General features: G+C 62.6%; 3 protein-coding genes across 3 annotated transcripts; 2 read left to right on the top strand and 1 right to left on the bottom strand.

Moving 5' to 3' along the window:
• Positions 1-2,157: 2,157 nt before the first annotated feature.
• On the bottom strand, positions 2,158-3,498 carry LOC112992604 (heat shock protein beta-11-like). Its single transcript, XM_064524776.1, has one exon. The coding sequence runs from the start codon at positions 2,894-2,896 to the stop codon at positions 2,312-2,314; it is 585 nt and encodes a 194-aa protein (XP_064380846.1). The 5' UTR covers positions 2,897-3,498; the 3' UTR covers positions 2,158-2,311.
• A 109-nt stretch (positions 3,499-3,607) lies between these two features.
• On the top strand, positions 3,608-4,588 carry LOC112992605 (heat shock protein beta-11-like). The gene has a single exon (XM_026115788.2). The coding sequence runs from the start codon at positions 3,911-3,913 to the stop codon at positions 4,490-4,492; it is 582 nt and encodes a 193-aa protein (XP_025971573.1). The 5' UTR covers positions 3,608-3,910; the 3' UTR covers positions 4,493-4,588.
• A 439-nt stretch (positions 4,589-5,027) lies between these two features.
• KAT2A (lysine acetyltransferase 2A) lies at positions 5,028-15,168 on the top strand. The gene is made up of 18 exons (XM_064524775.1): positions 5,028-5,544; positions 6,465-6,588; positions 6,713-6,858; positions 7,322-7,411; positions 8,017-8,198; positions 8,906-9,097; positions 9,276-9,382; positions 9,563-9,670; positions 9,775-9,911; positions 10,316-10,524; positions 10,604-10,730; positions 11,171-11,281; positions 11,367-11,510; positions 11,866-11,980; positions 12,372-12,408; positions 12,720-12,783; positions 13,135-13,219; positions 13,557-15,168. The coding sequence occupies exons 1-18, from the start codon at positions 5,293-5,295 to the stop codon at positions 13,748-13,750; spliced, it is 2,424 nt and encodes an 807-aa protein (XP_064380845.1). The 5' UTR covers positions 5,028-5,292; the 3' UTR covers positions 13,751-15,168.
• The last annotated feature ends 21 nt before the right edge of the window (positions 15,169-15,189 follow it).

The raw sequence follows: 15,189 nt of genomic DNA, 5'->3' as shown, positions 1-15,189 counted from the left end.
CATGTTTCTTAAAATGAGCTGAACCCAAAATGGGACTGGATCAGAACCGAACACGTGCTGGAGGATGATATGGGCTAGTTGTCTTGTGGTATGCGCAGTACCCAGCTCTTCTGTAGCTTCCCCCAGAGCACAGCTCTGTGCAAGGGACACTTGGCCTCCCTTCCCCAGGCAGGGAGTAACATGGGCATGTGGCTTTCCGACTCGGCGTCTGGAGTGTCTGGGCTGTGCCAACTGCTTCTGCGACAACCACTTTGCTAAGAGGTAAGAGGAGTGTGCTCAGCTCATGAGCAGAGCTGTGGAGTGGTATTTGCAGCTATGGGAGGTGCAATATGTCTGTGATACTCTGGGCAGCGACATACAAGGAAGTTTAAGGTGAAGGGGTGGGAGCTGTTCCTAGCCTGGAACTATCCCCAGCTAATGTGGGGAAGAGGCAGGGGAGGGAGGGCAGCGTGCAGAGGGACTCTGCTTATTTGACAGCTGCACAATGATGTGCTCAAGTATTAATGTCCCTGGAGAATGATGGCTTTGAAAGGCATTTCTATCCTGTCACTGCTGCATGAACTTCAAGATCTCTAGACCCATGGGTGACTGGAGTCAATGTGGAAAATGAAGCAACTGCTTACAGCTCTACTAATACCAAAGGCACTGCTTGACCAGCTGGGCAGGCGCCATATGTGCTTGGAGAAGCACGAGGACTTCTGTGCCCTGGTACTCGAACCCGCTACCTCCCCGTAGGTGGGTGCTTGCTGCTGTCGACTTTGTGTTCGTACAGCACGAGCTCTGCCGGAGGCGCAGTTGCAGTCAACATCTCTGGGTTGGAGTTGTCCTTGGTTTCTGGTGTCGGGGGCTGTGAAAGCTCTGCTGGGTAGCTGCAAATAAAATCTTTGTGAAATGCGATGACTTGTGTGTCTGAGGTGTTGGTGCCTTTTTGCCTCATGCTGGACTTTATTAAAATCTCATTTGCTGGATTTCAGCCCCCTTTCCTATGGACTTGAAGGGTCTCAAGCAAAGCTGTGGCTGTGTCCCTGGTGTGTGGCAGGGGCCCAGGCTGCCTGTAGTGTACGGGCTTCGTCTCCCTGGCACCTCGGGTGCAGCTTGTGTCCTTCCCCTGCAGCAGAGCCTGGCTGCTCATCTGCTAAGGAGCTCTGTGCATCCCTGGAGCAGCTGAGGTGCAGCTGAGCGAGAGCAGGACCTGTTTGGGAAGGGCTGCCACAATCCCTGCTTGGAAAAATCATGTCAAGGCTAAACAAGGTGCTGTTGCCATCTGCCGGCTTGTGGTTGCATTCCTGTTTGACAGCACTGAATTCCTGGCTCCTGGAGCAACTTTGGGTCTCCGTCTCTGCAAAGGGGTCTGTGATGCTGTGGGGGTGTCTGGATGTGTTGTCAAGCTGCAGTGGACTCTGTCAGGGGCGGTTTGAGTGCTGCTGTGTGTTGGTGCTCTGCAGAGCCTCCTCGCTGCCCAGGCCTCGGGGACGGGCTCTCTGAGCTTGGGCAGCTTTGGTACAAACAGACGGGCCTGTCCTGCGTAGCTGCTGCCTGCCCGGGCCCGACCTGTGGGTGTTTACGGTGGTTACCGGCACTGCGTCAGCCTCGCAAGGTAGGTGGTGCCTCGTTCCGGTGGGATCTCAGGTGGCTGTAGCAGCTTCCTTCCAAGCTGCTCGTGGATGAGCACAGCCATAAAGGGGACAACCTACGGCCCAGCCAGGGCCACCAGCATGGTGGTCTTCCCATTCACCGGCCTCTGCCAGGGTGTGAGGGGCTGGGTCTGTAAGGAGCTCGCTGTGGAGCTGCTGCCGATGCTGGTAGCAGCACGGGGGAGGAAAGGCTGCTGCAGGGCTGGCAGTCCACCTGCCCCGGGGCAGAGGCCTCTGCTCTGGCCCCGGTAGGTGGGGGCTGCCCCTTTCAGCTGTGGAGCACCCTCTCTCTAACCCCACCCCACCTTTCCCCAGCACCGGGGCAGCGCTGTGCTCACAGCCCTTCCCTGCTCTGGGTCTGCCTCTTGGCCCCATTTTACACCTCCCTCTTGGCCCCATTTTACACCTCCCTGAGGCACCGAGAGCCCACAGAGGTTCTCCCCATTCCCTGGACCCTCTGCCAGCGAGAGTGAGACCTGCCCCCAGCCCCCCCATCAGCCACATCCAGGAGAGCACGAGCAGGTTCTATTCAAAAGCATTTTTATTGGATACAAAAACAAGCACATTCCAGTATAGTGATAAAACAAAGGCAGTGCTGACGGTGCTCGCCTGGGCTAAAACCCGAGACTTGCTGCCATCTCTCCTGGTCCTGGCGTGGGGCATCGGTTCCCCTCCCGTCACGCCTTGGCTCCTCCGGTGGCTCCGTCCTCCGCGGCTGGTCCGGGCTGCGGGGCGGCAGGGCTGACCTCGATGGGCACGTTCCTCTCCGGGGCGGCCGGCAGCGCCCGTTTGGGGGCCTCGATGCGGAGCTGCCCCTCGGCAGACAGGGAGCAGGTCAGCGCCTCGGCGTCCACATCCTTGGGCACGTCCCACTCCCGCTTCAGCACCTCGTACTTGTAGGAGAAGGAGCCCTTCTCGTCCGTGCTCTGCGTCTCCTTCTGCCCCACCAGCATCACCTTCCTGCCCACCACTTTCACCGACAGCTGCTCGGGGGCAAAGTCCTTGACGTCCTGGCACACGGAGAAGCCGTCACCGGAGGCTGGGGTCATGGCTGTGCTGGAGCTCTGGGCACGGTCCCCAGCAGAGCTTCCTTGGCTGCTCAGGAGCTGCTCGAAGCCACTCATGAATTCCCGAGCCTTCTCCATCTCCTGCTGCAGTTCGGTGAAGATTGCTTCTGCGCTTGGCCAGAGGGTCCTCGCTGTGCCCAGGCGGGTGGCCAGGGAGCTGGAGACGAATGGCATAAGATGCATGCGGCAAAGCATCTCTGCTTCTTCGGTATCTGCTGCTCGCTCTGAGGCTGTGTCCTCTCCAGGGAGCTGGGAGCTTTCTGCCTCAGCACCGAGAGCCTGCGGCTTTTATACCCTTTCCTGCGGAGGTGTGGCCTCGTCCTGCACACCTACGTCATCCCGGAGAGAAGGGAAGAGCTCACTCCAGCTTCTTCCAGCTCATTCTTGTTACTCATCTTCTGGAAGAGGCACCTCTTACGTCGTGGCCAACATACCTTCACCCTTAGTCTTGCAGCTCTGCTCTCCTGGCTTATAATTAGCAGCATCACCTCAGCCTCCAAACGGGACGCCTGAGCCACCCTTGACAAAAATCTGCGTCCTTTCCCAGGCAGAGCGCGGGGCTGGGCTCTTCCCGTCTCAGCCTTGCACCTTCCCTTCTCCCTGTGCCCGATTCCCCCTCCTCTGCCTCCGGCTGGGCTGGGGACCCCAGGGTCAGACGCGGGGGAAGCCCTGAGACCCTCCCCACGCCGGTGCCCAGACGCCGCGTTCAGGGGCGGGTGAATGCTGGCAGGCGTCCCAGGAGGCAGCGCGCAGGGGTGCCGCAGCGGGGGAGAAGCCCAGAAATTGCTAGACGCATCTGGCGCTCGGTGGCTTATCAGCACGTTGCTTCAGGGCGGGTCCCCTCCTGCGCTCGTTGGAGCAACGCGCCCGGCGGCGGAAGGCCGTGCCCGGGTCCCCTCCCCGCCCCGGCTCCCCTGCCCGCTGCTGCATCACGGTGGCTCTGCAGAAACCCGAGCCGTGACCTCAGCTCCCTATTCGTAGCGGGTGACTCGTCCCCAGGAGCCAGCACTGCTATTTCGGCTGGCGGATAATCAGCCGCTCAAAAATAGGCGACAGCCCCGGGGGGGCCGCGTGGGGAGAGAGCGTTCTGGAAGCGGCCCGCCCCCGGGCAGCGGGGTATAAAGCCGGCGGCGGCGGCCGCAGCCCGGCACAACCACCCGCCCTGCGCCGAGCCCGCGCCGAGCCCGCGCCGCCCGCCGAGCAGCGGAGATGCTGTGCCGCCTGCACTTCGCGCCGCCCGCCGGCGCGCTCTTCCCGTGGCTGGGCCCCGTGCGCACGCTGTGGCCGCAGCCCGGCGCCCTCTTCGCCGAGCTGGAGCGGGAGCTGCGGCAGGAGATGGAGCGGGCGCGGCAGTTCATGAGCAGCTTCGAGCAGCTCCTCGGCAGCGGCGGCGGCAGCGCCGGGCGCCTCAGCATCGCCGGGGACCGCGCCCCGGGCGCCGGCTCCGACGGCTTCTCCGTGTGCCAGGACGTCAAGGACTTTGCCCCCGAGCAGCTGTCGGTGAAGGTGGTGGGCAGGAAGGTGGTGCTGGTGGGGCAGAAGGAGACGCAGAGCGCGGACGAGAAGGGCTCCTTCTCCTACAAGTACGAGGTGCTGAAGCGGGAGTGGGACGTGCCCGAGGAGGTGGACGCCGAGGCGCTGACCTGCTCCCTGTCCGCCGAGGGGCAGCTCCGCATCGAGGCCCCCAAACGGGCGCTGCCGGCCGCCCCGGAGAGGAACGTGCCCATCCAGCTGGCGCCGGCCGTGGCGCAGGTGGCGGCTGATGACAGCGCCGAGCGGGCCAAGGCCTGAGGGGAGCCGCGCGCGGCCGGGCTGCGCCTGGCCTCCGCGACGGCCAACGCGTGTGGCTTCGTTTTGATATGGAATAAACCTTTCCCCACTTTTTTGCCTCTGCTTTCGTGCGGCCTTTGCTGCGTCACGGGGGGGCCTGGGGGGGCTGGGGGGGCGCCAAGGGGGGGCGGGGGGGGCGCCGCGACACCCCGCGGCCCTTCCGGCACCTTCCAGGCGCCGCGCGCCAGGCCCCGCCCGTCACGCGCGAGCCGCCGCCAGGCCCCGCCCCGTCGGGCGCGTGGGCGGGGACTGCCATATTTGGGCGGGACGGGGTGGGCCCATACGGGAACGGCCACAGGAGGCGGGCGCAACCCATAGATGGTGCTGGGGGTGTGGTGGGTGCAGTCCATATTTGGCGAGAGGAGGCGGGGTCTTACCCCTATATGGAAAGAGGAGGCGGGGCCCCGCGGCGGGGGCGGGGAAGGTTCGGGAAGCGCCGGCGAAGGGGCTGCGTGTAGTGCCGCCCCCTTCCCCCCCCCCATGGCCGCCGCCCCCCGGTGCCGCGGCCCCGGCGGGGTGGCCCCGCGGGCGCCGCCCTGGCGCTGTGCCGGTGGCGGCGGAGCCGTCGCCCCCTCCCCTTATCCCGGCTCCCCGCAGGGCGGGCTGCGCGCGGGCGCGGCCCCCGGCGAGGCGGGCGGCGGCGCCTGAGGGCGGCGGGCCGCGCCGAGGGCTCCATTCCCCCCCCCCGCCCGGCGGACTACACGTCCCGGCGTGCCCCGCGCGCGCAGGCGCAGTGGGCGCGGGCGCACGCTGGGCCCGGCATGGCGGAGCCGGAGGCCGCGCAGCCCGGCCGGCCCCCGCCGGCCCCGAGCGCCGCGGCGGGCGGCGGGGCGGCGAGCGGGGCCGCGGCGGGGCCGGGCGGCGGCGGCGGCGGCGGCGGCGGGGCGGGCTCCAGCGACCCGGCGCGGCCGGGGCTCAGCCAGCAGCAGCGGGCGAGCCAGCGCAAGGCGCAGGTGCGCGGCTTCCCCCGCGCCAAGAAGCTGGAGAAGCTGGGGGTCTTCTCGGCCTGCAAGGTGGGCGCTGGGCCCTGCACGGGGGAAGGGGTGCGGGAGGGGGTGCTGGGCCATCCGGGGGGTGGGGAGGGGGGTGCTGGGCCGTGCGTGGGGCAGGGGCTGCAGGAGGGGGGCCCTTGGCCATGCGTGGGGCAGGGGCTGCAGGAGGGGGGTCCTGGGCTGTGCGTGGGGCAGGGGGTGCAGGAGGAGGGTCCCGGGCCGTGCGTGGGGCAGGGGCTGCAGGAGGGGGGGCCCTTGGCCATGCGTGGGGCAGGGGCTGCAGGAGGGGGGCCCTTGGCCATGCGTGGGGCAGGGGCTGCAGGAGGGGGGTCCTGGGCTGTGTGTGGGGTGCCGAGGCGAATGTGGTGCTTTGGGAAAGGTGCAGAGAAGGGTTCTGGGTTGTGCACGGGACGGGGGTGCCGGGTCCCGTGTGGGAGCGTGCAGAGAGAGCTGCTGGCTTGCGCGGGGGGTTCGGGATCCTGGGCTGCGTGAGGGGGGAGAGAGGGAGGCTGGGCTGAGCGTGGGCTGCAGGGAGGTAGGTCTGGGCTGCGCATGAAGCACAGAGTGCAGGGTCCTGGGCTGTGCGTGGGGGGTTATGGAGAGAGGGATGCTGGGGGGCACAGGGGTGCTGAGCTGTGTGCGGGAGGTTTGAGGGTTTAAGGCACGGGAAGGGAGCACTGCGAACGTCTGCGTGGGTACTGAGCTAGGGCTGGTCCTGTGGGACGTGGGCGTCTGAGCGTTGGGTCAGGCAGGTGGGTGCTGCGGGGAGCCAGGAACAGGCGCTGTGCTGGGGGACTGGCGTCGGTAGCACAGGCAGGGGTTGGAGAACTGAGGAGGCTTTGCTGCAGGGGCTGGGGACGGAGCTGTTTGTCTTCAGAAAGCAACAACCTGGGTGCAAGGCAGCGCGTGGCATCGCTGCCTGACGGCCTCTCTCATCCTAGGCCAACGACGCCTGTAAGTGCAATGGCTGGAAGAACCCCAACCCGCCCACCGCCCCCCGCATGGACCTGCAGCAGCCCGTGACCAACTTGAGCGAGCCCTGCCGCAGCTGCGGACACGCGTTAGGTGACCTGCTGCAGCGCGGGGTCTGGGAGCAGCGGCCGGGGCCTGGCGCGGCTCTGGTGGGGCTCCCCGGGTCGGGAGGGGTGCTGAGCACACGGGTCTCACAACGGCGCTCTCTCCACCGCAGCGGACCACGTGTCCCACTTGGAGAACGTCTCGGAGGAGGAGATTAACCGGCTGCTGGGCATGGTGGTGGACGTTGAAAACCTCTTCATGTCAGTGCACAAGGAGGAGGACACAGACACCAAGCAGGTGTACTTCTACCTGTTCAAGGTACCTCTGGTGCTCGTCAGGTCTAACTTCTCCTCTCACCACAGAGCTCTGCTCAGCCAAGGATGGTGGGGTGGGCTGAATGATGGGAGGTGGGAGAAGGGAATCGGGGGACTGCCTGGGTGTTTTCTTTTTATTCCCTGGTCTGTGTCTGTCTAACTGTAGCTGAAGTGTTCTTCTCTCTGTGGCTGTGAACCACCCAAGCAGCCCAGCCAGAAGCCTGAAAAACTAGGATCTTTCCTGGAAGCCATCTGCTTTCCCTGTGTTAAATTCACCTGGGAGGGCAATTTTCAGGGAAGAAACAGGCATTTTCTGAAATGGGCCCTGGGACATTGTCAGCTGTGTAAATTGGTGCAACCCCATAGCAGACCGCTGGTGTTGTGCTGCTCCCACCAGATGATGGCCTGGCCTGTTTCTTGGGACCTTGGCATTAAAACAGTAACCTTGTATGATGCTGTCTTTGCAGCTCCTGAGGAAATGCATCCTGCAGATGAGCCAGCCTGTCGTTGAGGGGTCCCTGGGGAGCCCCCCTTTTGAGAAACCGAACATCGAGCAGGTGATGCCAAAGCTCTATTGCGCTGATGACTTGTCCTGTGTTTTGCTGCTCTTGCATGGTTCCAGTGCTGGGTAAAGGCCATGTGCCTGCTTGTGCCCTCTTTGGTGCATTGCACTGAAGGGACTGATGCTTCTTTCTCCATCCCGTTTTGTGGTTTTCAGCCCCAGCATTTCCCCTCATAATGCAAAAATAAAGGGAGTCTTTTTGCAGCTTGGTGATGCCTAGTCATCACGTTGCAAACTCGGACTCAAGCTCTCAGCAGCATACTGGATTGCATTTTGCTGCAGCATTGTGTTACCAGGAAGTGCGTTTGGGTCCGGGTGGTGCTGGTCTTTGTCCCTGGGAATAAATCATTAGCAAGAGAGCCAGGATGTCTGGGGATGAGGTGTGCTGAGTAGGAACACCGGTGCTGACCAGCGATGGCCCATCTTGCTTCTGCTCTTTCTCTAGGCCTCTTGTATAGGGCTTTGACATGTCTCTGACCTGCTGTCCCGGCCCTGGGCTTTCCAGGTGCTCTTGTGACTGTGGCTTGGGACTTGCAGCCCTGGCTGGGGTGCTCTCCAGCACTCGGCACCCCTTCGCCATCCCCCCTTCCTCTCTCCCAGGGAGTCTTGAACTTTGTCCAGTACAAGTTCAGCCACCTGCCACCCAAGGAGCGGCAGACGATGTACGAGCTCTCAAAGATGTTCCTGCTTTGTCTCAACTACTGGAAGCTGGAGACACCATCCCAGTTCCGCCAGCGCTCACAGAATGACGATGTGGCTACTTACAAGGTCAACTACACGAGGTGAGTGAGGAGGAGGAGGGCCTGAGCCCAGTCAGTCTCTGGGGCAGAGTCAGGGTTTGCACGGCTCCTCTGGTCTCTGTTCAGGGTTGACTGGTGATTCCTCGCATCTCCTGCCTCTTCCCAGCCCCGCAGTCTAGGCACGCACTGGCTTGGGGACTGGCAAGTGGGAACCAGGAAGCTTCTCTTCTGGTCCCTGTCTAGTTTGGTCTGACCCTGCAGCACTGGTGTCTGAACCCTGCAGACCCCAGGGGCCTGGTTGTCACTCTGAAGCATTCACGAGTTGCACTGTGTGTCCAGAACACTGTGAGCCTCACACCTTCACGGATACTCTGGCTTGTCTCTCTTGAGTCCCGACAGCTCTCCTGGATCGTTGGTCCATGGTCTTAGACATCGCAGTGCGTATGTCAGCAGGCCACACGCTGCCATGTGTACAGGAGAGTCTGGACTTGGGAATCACAAGCACTCACTTTCTCCCAGGGCCGGGCAGCCAGAGTGCGTGTCCCACAGACGGCTAGGAGGCTGGGGATGGGTCATGGCCTCTGTTATGTGGAAGCAGTCTCCCTGCTGGATTCCTGCTGTCCCAACCCCTTTTTCCCAGGGAGGTCCCTTGTACCAGCATTTGTCCCAGAGCGGATGCTGATGCTCGGGGGTTGCTGGTCCCTAGCAAGTGGACAAGTCGCTGGGAGTGTGTGTCTGTTGTTTGCTAGGTGGTTGTGCTACTGCCACGTGCCGCAGAGCTGCGACAGCCTTCCCCGCTATGAGACCACCCACGTCTTTGGGCGCAGCCTGCTGAAGTCCATCTTCACAGTCACCCGCCGGCAGCTGCTGGAGAAGTTCCGGGTAGAGAAGGACAAGCTCGTGCCAGAGAAGCGGACACTGATCCTCACCCACTTCCCCAAGTAGGTGCCCAGTGCGGGGAGGGGTTGCGCCTTCGGTGGGGGTCTCCTCCCTCGGGGGTGCTTGCCCAGGTGCTGTCTTTCCCTGCCCTGAGAGCGTCCATTTGTGCCCCTGCCGCATGCTGAGCAGTGGGGCTGCACGTGCTGCAGCTCGCGAGCTAACGTGCCATTCCCTGCCCAGGTTCCTGTCGATGCTGGAGGAGGAGATCTATGGGGAGAACTCTCCTATCTGGGAGGCTGATTTCACAGTACCTGCCACTGAGGGTGGCCAGCTGGTGTCCCGCCCAGGTATCTGGGGGAGCAGTTTGCTGTGCACTGGGGGCTGTTAGGATAAGTCACCTGGGTGTGGGTGATGCTTTTGCCTGTAGCGGTGGCGTACAGCACTCGGAGGGGCTATGGCTGGACATGCTGCTTCAGTGCATAATGAGGTGCTTTCTGCCAATCTTGGGTGTTGCTGGTTTCTTCCAGCCGCGGTCAGCACTGTTGCTGTGCCCACCACTCCGCTCTTTAGCAAGAAGCTCAGCAACAGCAGCTCTTCAGCAAACCTGGATTCCAGCACCCCGGAGCCTATGCCAGGTAATGCTGGTCTGGGCCCAGCACTGGAGGGAGCTGAGACTTTCTTTGGTCCCAGCAGACTCCTTCCTTGCATCTGGCTTTGACAAGCTGCTCCACTTCCCCAGGTGAGAAGCGGAAGCTACCTGAGAGCCTGACGCTGGAAGATGCCAAGCGGATTCGCGTTATGGGTGATATTCCCATGGAGCTGGTGAACGAGGTCATGCTGACCATCACAGACCCTGCTGCCATGCTGGGCCCCGAGGTGTGTGGCGGGGGTGTGTGTGCTGAGAATGCACCACAAACCTGGCTAGAAAGAATAGCCAGCTCTTAGCAGTGTTCCCAGGACCCAAGCGGGCATTTCGGAGGGCTCATCTGTGGTGCTGGCAGTGCTGCCTCCGAGTGCCTGTGTCAGCTCTGACCTTCCCAGAGGTGGGCCCTGGCGTCTGGGTGGTGTGTTGTTGGAGCTGGGAGGGGGAAGTCTCCGCACAGTGGTGCTTTAGTTGAGCAGAGCGCTAAGCACAGGGTGCCCTGTGCTCCCCTTTGGCTCTCCAGGAGCCAGTACCCAGGGAGATGCCTTCCTGATTTGGCTGGGCCTGTAAGCATCTGAGCTTTCTCCCGTGGAGGGTGTCTGTGGGGCCAGTCTAACCTGCCTGCCTCCCCTCCCAGACCAGCCTGCTCTCAGCAAATGCGGCACGGGACGAGACCGCCCGGCTGGAGGAGAGACGTGGCATCATTGAGTTCCACGTCATTGGCAACTCGCTCTCGCAGAAGTCCAACAAGAAGATCCTGATGTGGCTGGTGGGTTTGCAGAATGTTTTCTCGCACCAGCTGCCCCGCATGCCCAAGGAGTACATCACACGCCTTGTCTTTGACCCGTACGTAGCTCGGAGGGGAGCGCCTGGTGCTGGGCTGGCAGGGAGCTCCTTTCCTCACTCTCTGCGTTGCCGCCAACAGAAAACACAAGACCCTGGCTCTGATCAAGGATGGCAGAGTGATCGGGGGGATCTGCTTCCGGATGTTCCCGACCCAGGGCTTCACAGAGATAGTCTTTTGCGCTGTGACATCGAATGAGCAAGTGAAGGTGAAGGCGGGGAGAGGCTGGTGGTGTGCAGGGTGCATGGGTCCCCTCAAAGCAGAGGACAGCAGTCACAGCGCGAGGAGGAGCTGGGTGACGCTAGGGTGGACTGGGCTAGCAGGGGCTGAGAGGCGGCAGGATGTGTCCGAGGCCCTGCTCTAGCTGCAAGGGAAGTGTGAGCTGGGTGGCTCAACCACGGCAGAGCACATGGATGTAATCCCAACCGCTCAGGAGCCAGACCTGCTCGGTGCTGGCCATTCCTGAGGTGGAGCAATTGCTCTGTGGGTGTCTTTCTGCCAAACTTATCTTGGACAGGACATACTGTCCCTATCTGTGGGGTGCGAGAGAGGCTGTGGGTAGAAGGGCTGTTCGTCCTCGTCTGTGACCCCCAGGCTGTCTGGGGTCCATAGTGTGCGGGGGCGCCTGTCTCACGGCAGTTCCCCCAGGGCTATGGGACACACCTGATGAACCACCTGAAGGAGTACCACATCAAGCACAACATCCTGTACTTCCTGACCTATGCTGATGAGTACGCCATCGGCTACTTTAAGAAGCAGGTGGGAATCCTTCCCCTACGCTGGCATCCTTCAGGCCAGGTCCTCCTGCTTACAAGCCACTCTTGACCTGCCCTCTCCCTTCTAGGGCTTCTCCAAGGACATCAAGGTCCCTAAGAGCCGCTACCTGGGCTACATCAAGGACTATGAGGGGGCAACCCTGATGGAGTGCGAGCTGAACCCCCGGATCCCCTACACAGAGCTCTCCCACATCATCAAGAAGCAGAAGGAGGTACGTCCTGTGGGCGGGCAGGTGCTGTCCAGGCCGAGCTTGCCCTGGCTCCTGCCGGCCTTTCCCTGTGCTGGAGCTGCCTTCAGCTACCCTGAAAGCAGAGGGTGAGGTGATGGGGATATGCCAGCCCTAGAGAACCATCTCCTGAAATCTCCCCTAGAAACAAGCTTGCAGGCAAGAGAGGGGTTGTTGTGGTGGCACTTTACAGTAGCAAGGGCTGGCTTTGGCCTTGGGCGCATGGATGGTACAGCCCGTTGCTTTAGATCTGCCAGGGCCCCGAGTCATGATTTTGCTCCATGGATTGTCAGAGCGATTCCTGCAGTGCCTAAAACATCCTCCTCCCCTCCTGCCACAGATTATCAAGAAGCTGATTGAGAGGAAGCAAGCGCAGATCCGCAAGGTCTACCCTGGCCTGACCTGCTTCAAGGAGGGCGTACGGCAGATCCCTATCGAGAGTGTCCCTGGCATTCGTGAGTCTCATTTGCTTCTAGCAAAAGAGGAGTGTCTTGCTGAAGAGCTTCCTAGGCTGCAGCACCGGTGCTGGCCCCTTCTGCTGTGGAGGCTGCAGTTACCGCCTCACGGCCAGGCCGTGGGAGCGTGCTGTCCTGTCGCCATGCGCAATGGCAGTCCAGCCGAGGTCTGTGTGCTGGAGCTCTTTGCAAGAATGGGTTATGACTTTTCACCCCAGCGCCTGTCAACCTAGTCAGTCTGAGCACGGGGCTGGTCGTGGCTGGGCTGTTCTGGGGTGGTGGAGGGGTGGCTGGGGAGAGGCAGGGGCCTGTGCTGATCACTCAGCAGGGTGCTGGATGCCTGATGCCTGGGGGGCACAGCTCTGTGGTGATGCCGGCTCTTTTTTTCCAGGAGAAACAGGATGGAAACCTTTGGGGAAGGAGAAGGGGTAAGTGCTGGTTTCCTACAGTCAGCTGGGCTGTGGGGGGACCCGGCCCAGGCCAGCTGCTGAACCTCACTCCTGGCAGCGACTGGCAGCTGTCTGAGCCCTCAGTGGTGGCCCAGCACTAGCAGCGGGGATGTTAGACGTGACACGGTGAGAGCTGCTGGTGTGTCTGGAGGTTGGCAGGGAGCAGGACTTGCCTCGTGGGGGGACCATGAAGGGAGAGAGGGGACCAAGCCACAGCACGCACCTGCCTGCCGGGATGGAGAGGCTGCCCGTGCTTGGGCCTGATGGACTGTGTGATTTTGTTCCTGCAGAAAAGAGCTGAAGGATCCAGACCAACTCTACAACACCCTGAAGAACCTTCTGGCCCAGATCAAGGTGTGGGAGCAGAAGGGGATGGTTCAGGGTGGGCAGATGGATCTTGGCTAAGAGCAAGCTGGGCTCTCAGGGCATCCAGATGGGCTATGGGCCCTTTTGCTCTGGCATTTGTCCCCTCTGACAGCCCTTGGAACAGCCTCCCCAAGGGCAGGTTTTCTTGGAGCTCCTCTGGCTTGCTCTCTGCTGGGGGAGGAAGGTTACGCTGACCCAGGCACAGCTCCCATCTCTGCTCTTAATTCTGCCCCGGCAGAGTGTGCTGGCCTGCGGATGCAGCGCCCAGGGCAGCGGGACTGGGTCAGGCGGTGGGAGCTGCCTGCCTTCTCTCACTGCTCTAACCTGCCCTCTCCGCAGACCCACCCCAGCGCGTGGCCCTTCATGGAGCCTGTGAAGAAGTCGGAGGCACCGGACTACTACGAAATCATCCGCTTCCCCATCGGTAGGCAATTCTGCCCTGCTCTTGTGAGGCAGAAACAGGGGAGGGAAGGCTGCAGCCTGCTCTGCCCTGGGGGCCCGAGCTGCGTGCCGGGTAGAGCTGAGGTGTGGGGCTGGTCCTCAGTACTCAGAGCTGGGGAGAGGGCTTCACGACCAGCACCCTGCTAAGGAGAGGGGCAAAAGGGAGAGGGGCGAGTCGGGGTGTCTTGGTTGGTGTCTGGCCCCATGATGTGGGGGGAAGCTGCCTCCTCTGTGCCTGGGGGCAGGTGGGAGGGCAAGGGCAGGCGAGCAGGGCTGGGGAGAGCGGCGCAGAGGCGTGAGGTGGTCTCACCTCCCCCCAGATCTGAAGACCATGACCGAGCGCCTGAAGAATCGCTACTATGTCACCAAGAAGCTGTTCATTGCTGACCTGCAGCGCATCATCACCAACTGCCGCGAGTACAACCCGCCCGACAGCGACTACTGCAAGTGTGCCAACACTTTGGAGAAGTTCTTCTACTTCAAGCTCAAGGAAGGGGGGCTCATTGACAAGTAGAGGAGCTGACCTGGTCTCTCCTTGGCCACCAGGACCCCGAGTCCCTGCTTCCCCCTGGGCCCGGCTTGGGAGGGGCAAGGCTGCTGTCGACCTCCAAGGGAGCCTGTGGGACTCTGAGCCCTGCTCAGCTGAGCAGGGGCTGTTGGAGGGTTTGTTGCTGCTGAGCAGCCTGGGGGAGCTGGGTCTTCCCTCTTCCGGGGCTGAGGTGAGCGGGGGGTGCCCTGTGCTTGGAACTACCTTTTACCCTCGTGGGTCAGCAGCCTCTCTCCTTGGGAGCTGCCTGAGCAGCAGGGCTGGAGCAGCAGCTTCTGAGGGACTGCCTGGGGCAGGGGCGGCACGAGGTACAGCCTCTCCCTGTCCCTGCTCTGTGCAGGGCTGGGAGACCCCTGCTACCTGTGCTGCCCTCTCCCCAAGGGATGTGCCTTCTGCCCTGGCGCTGTTAGCAAAAAGGGCAGCCCCAGGGCTGGGGCACGTGAGTGCTTTGGTTTTCCGCATGGGCCACGGTTCCCGCCAAGCCCCGGGGTGCAGCGCCTGCTCCCCAGGGCCCGCAAGCTGCGCACGCACACGGCGCCTGCCCCTCTCCTTGAATGTACAGCAGGGCTCGGCCCTGAGGAGCAGGGGCAGAGACGCTGCTCTGGGTCCAGGCGCTCAGGTGGGTTCCCTGCTGCGATAGGCGCTCTGCCCCCCGCCCATCAGAGCTCCCCACTGCGCCCTTATCAGCTCTTCCCTCCGCGCAGGGGCAGGCCTGTCCCCGCCCGCGACACTCCGGCCCTGGCCGTGGTGCTGGGCTCCTGGCCTGGCCCTGCCTCGGCTCCGAGCCGGCCCAGCCCCTGGCTGCTCTGCGCACAGCTGCGGCTTGCACGGTCCTACCTGCCTGCTCCCAGCGTCGGGGCTCTGCCTGCGTGCTCGGGCTGCCCCTTGCCTCCCTGGCAGAGGCAGCAGGCAGGGCTGCCCTTGCTCTTCCAGCTTCTGCTCTCCAGGCCCCCTTGCTGCCCGCTGCAGTCGGGATGCCCAGCGCCTGGTGGCCCCTGCTCTCGCTTGCTTCCCAAGCCAGGAGACAGCAGAGTTGGGCCCGAGCACCTGTGCTCCCCTCCTGCACCCGGGTCGCAGGGCTGGCTCCCGCTCTGTCCTCACCACCGCTGTCCTTGCACCTTGTGGGCCGTGTTCCCCCTTCGCCTGCCTGGGAACAGTGCAGCGGGAGCATCTGCCTGTAGCATTAACCTGCCCCCGCCTGCCTGCCCTCACTTGCTTAACGCCTGCTGCCTTATTGTCCGTGCTGTCCTTGCTGTGGGGACGCGGGTGCTGCCCCGCAGGCTTGCTGGCCTCGCTGGGGTGGGACCCAGCCCTGTCCGCCTGTTCCCGTCCACCCAGTCCACTTGACTGATTTATTTTTTTTTTTAAATAAATGTACTTGTGCAGATCTGGCTGCATCCTTGCGT

This window comes from Dromaius novaehollandiae, chromosome 22 (assembly GCF_036370855.1).
Source record: "Dromaius novaehollandiae isolate bDroNov1 chromosome 22, bDroNov1.hap1, whole genome shotgun sequence".
NCBI lineage: Eukaryota > Metazoa > Chordata > Aves > Casuariiformes > Dromaiidae > Dromaius > Dromaius novaehollandiae.
This window is presented reverse-complemented; position numbering and strand designations above follow the sequence as displayed.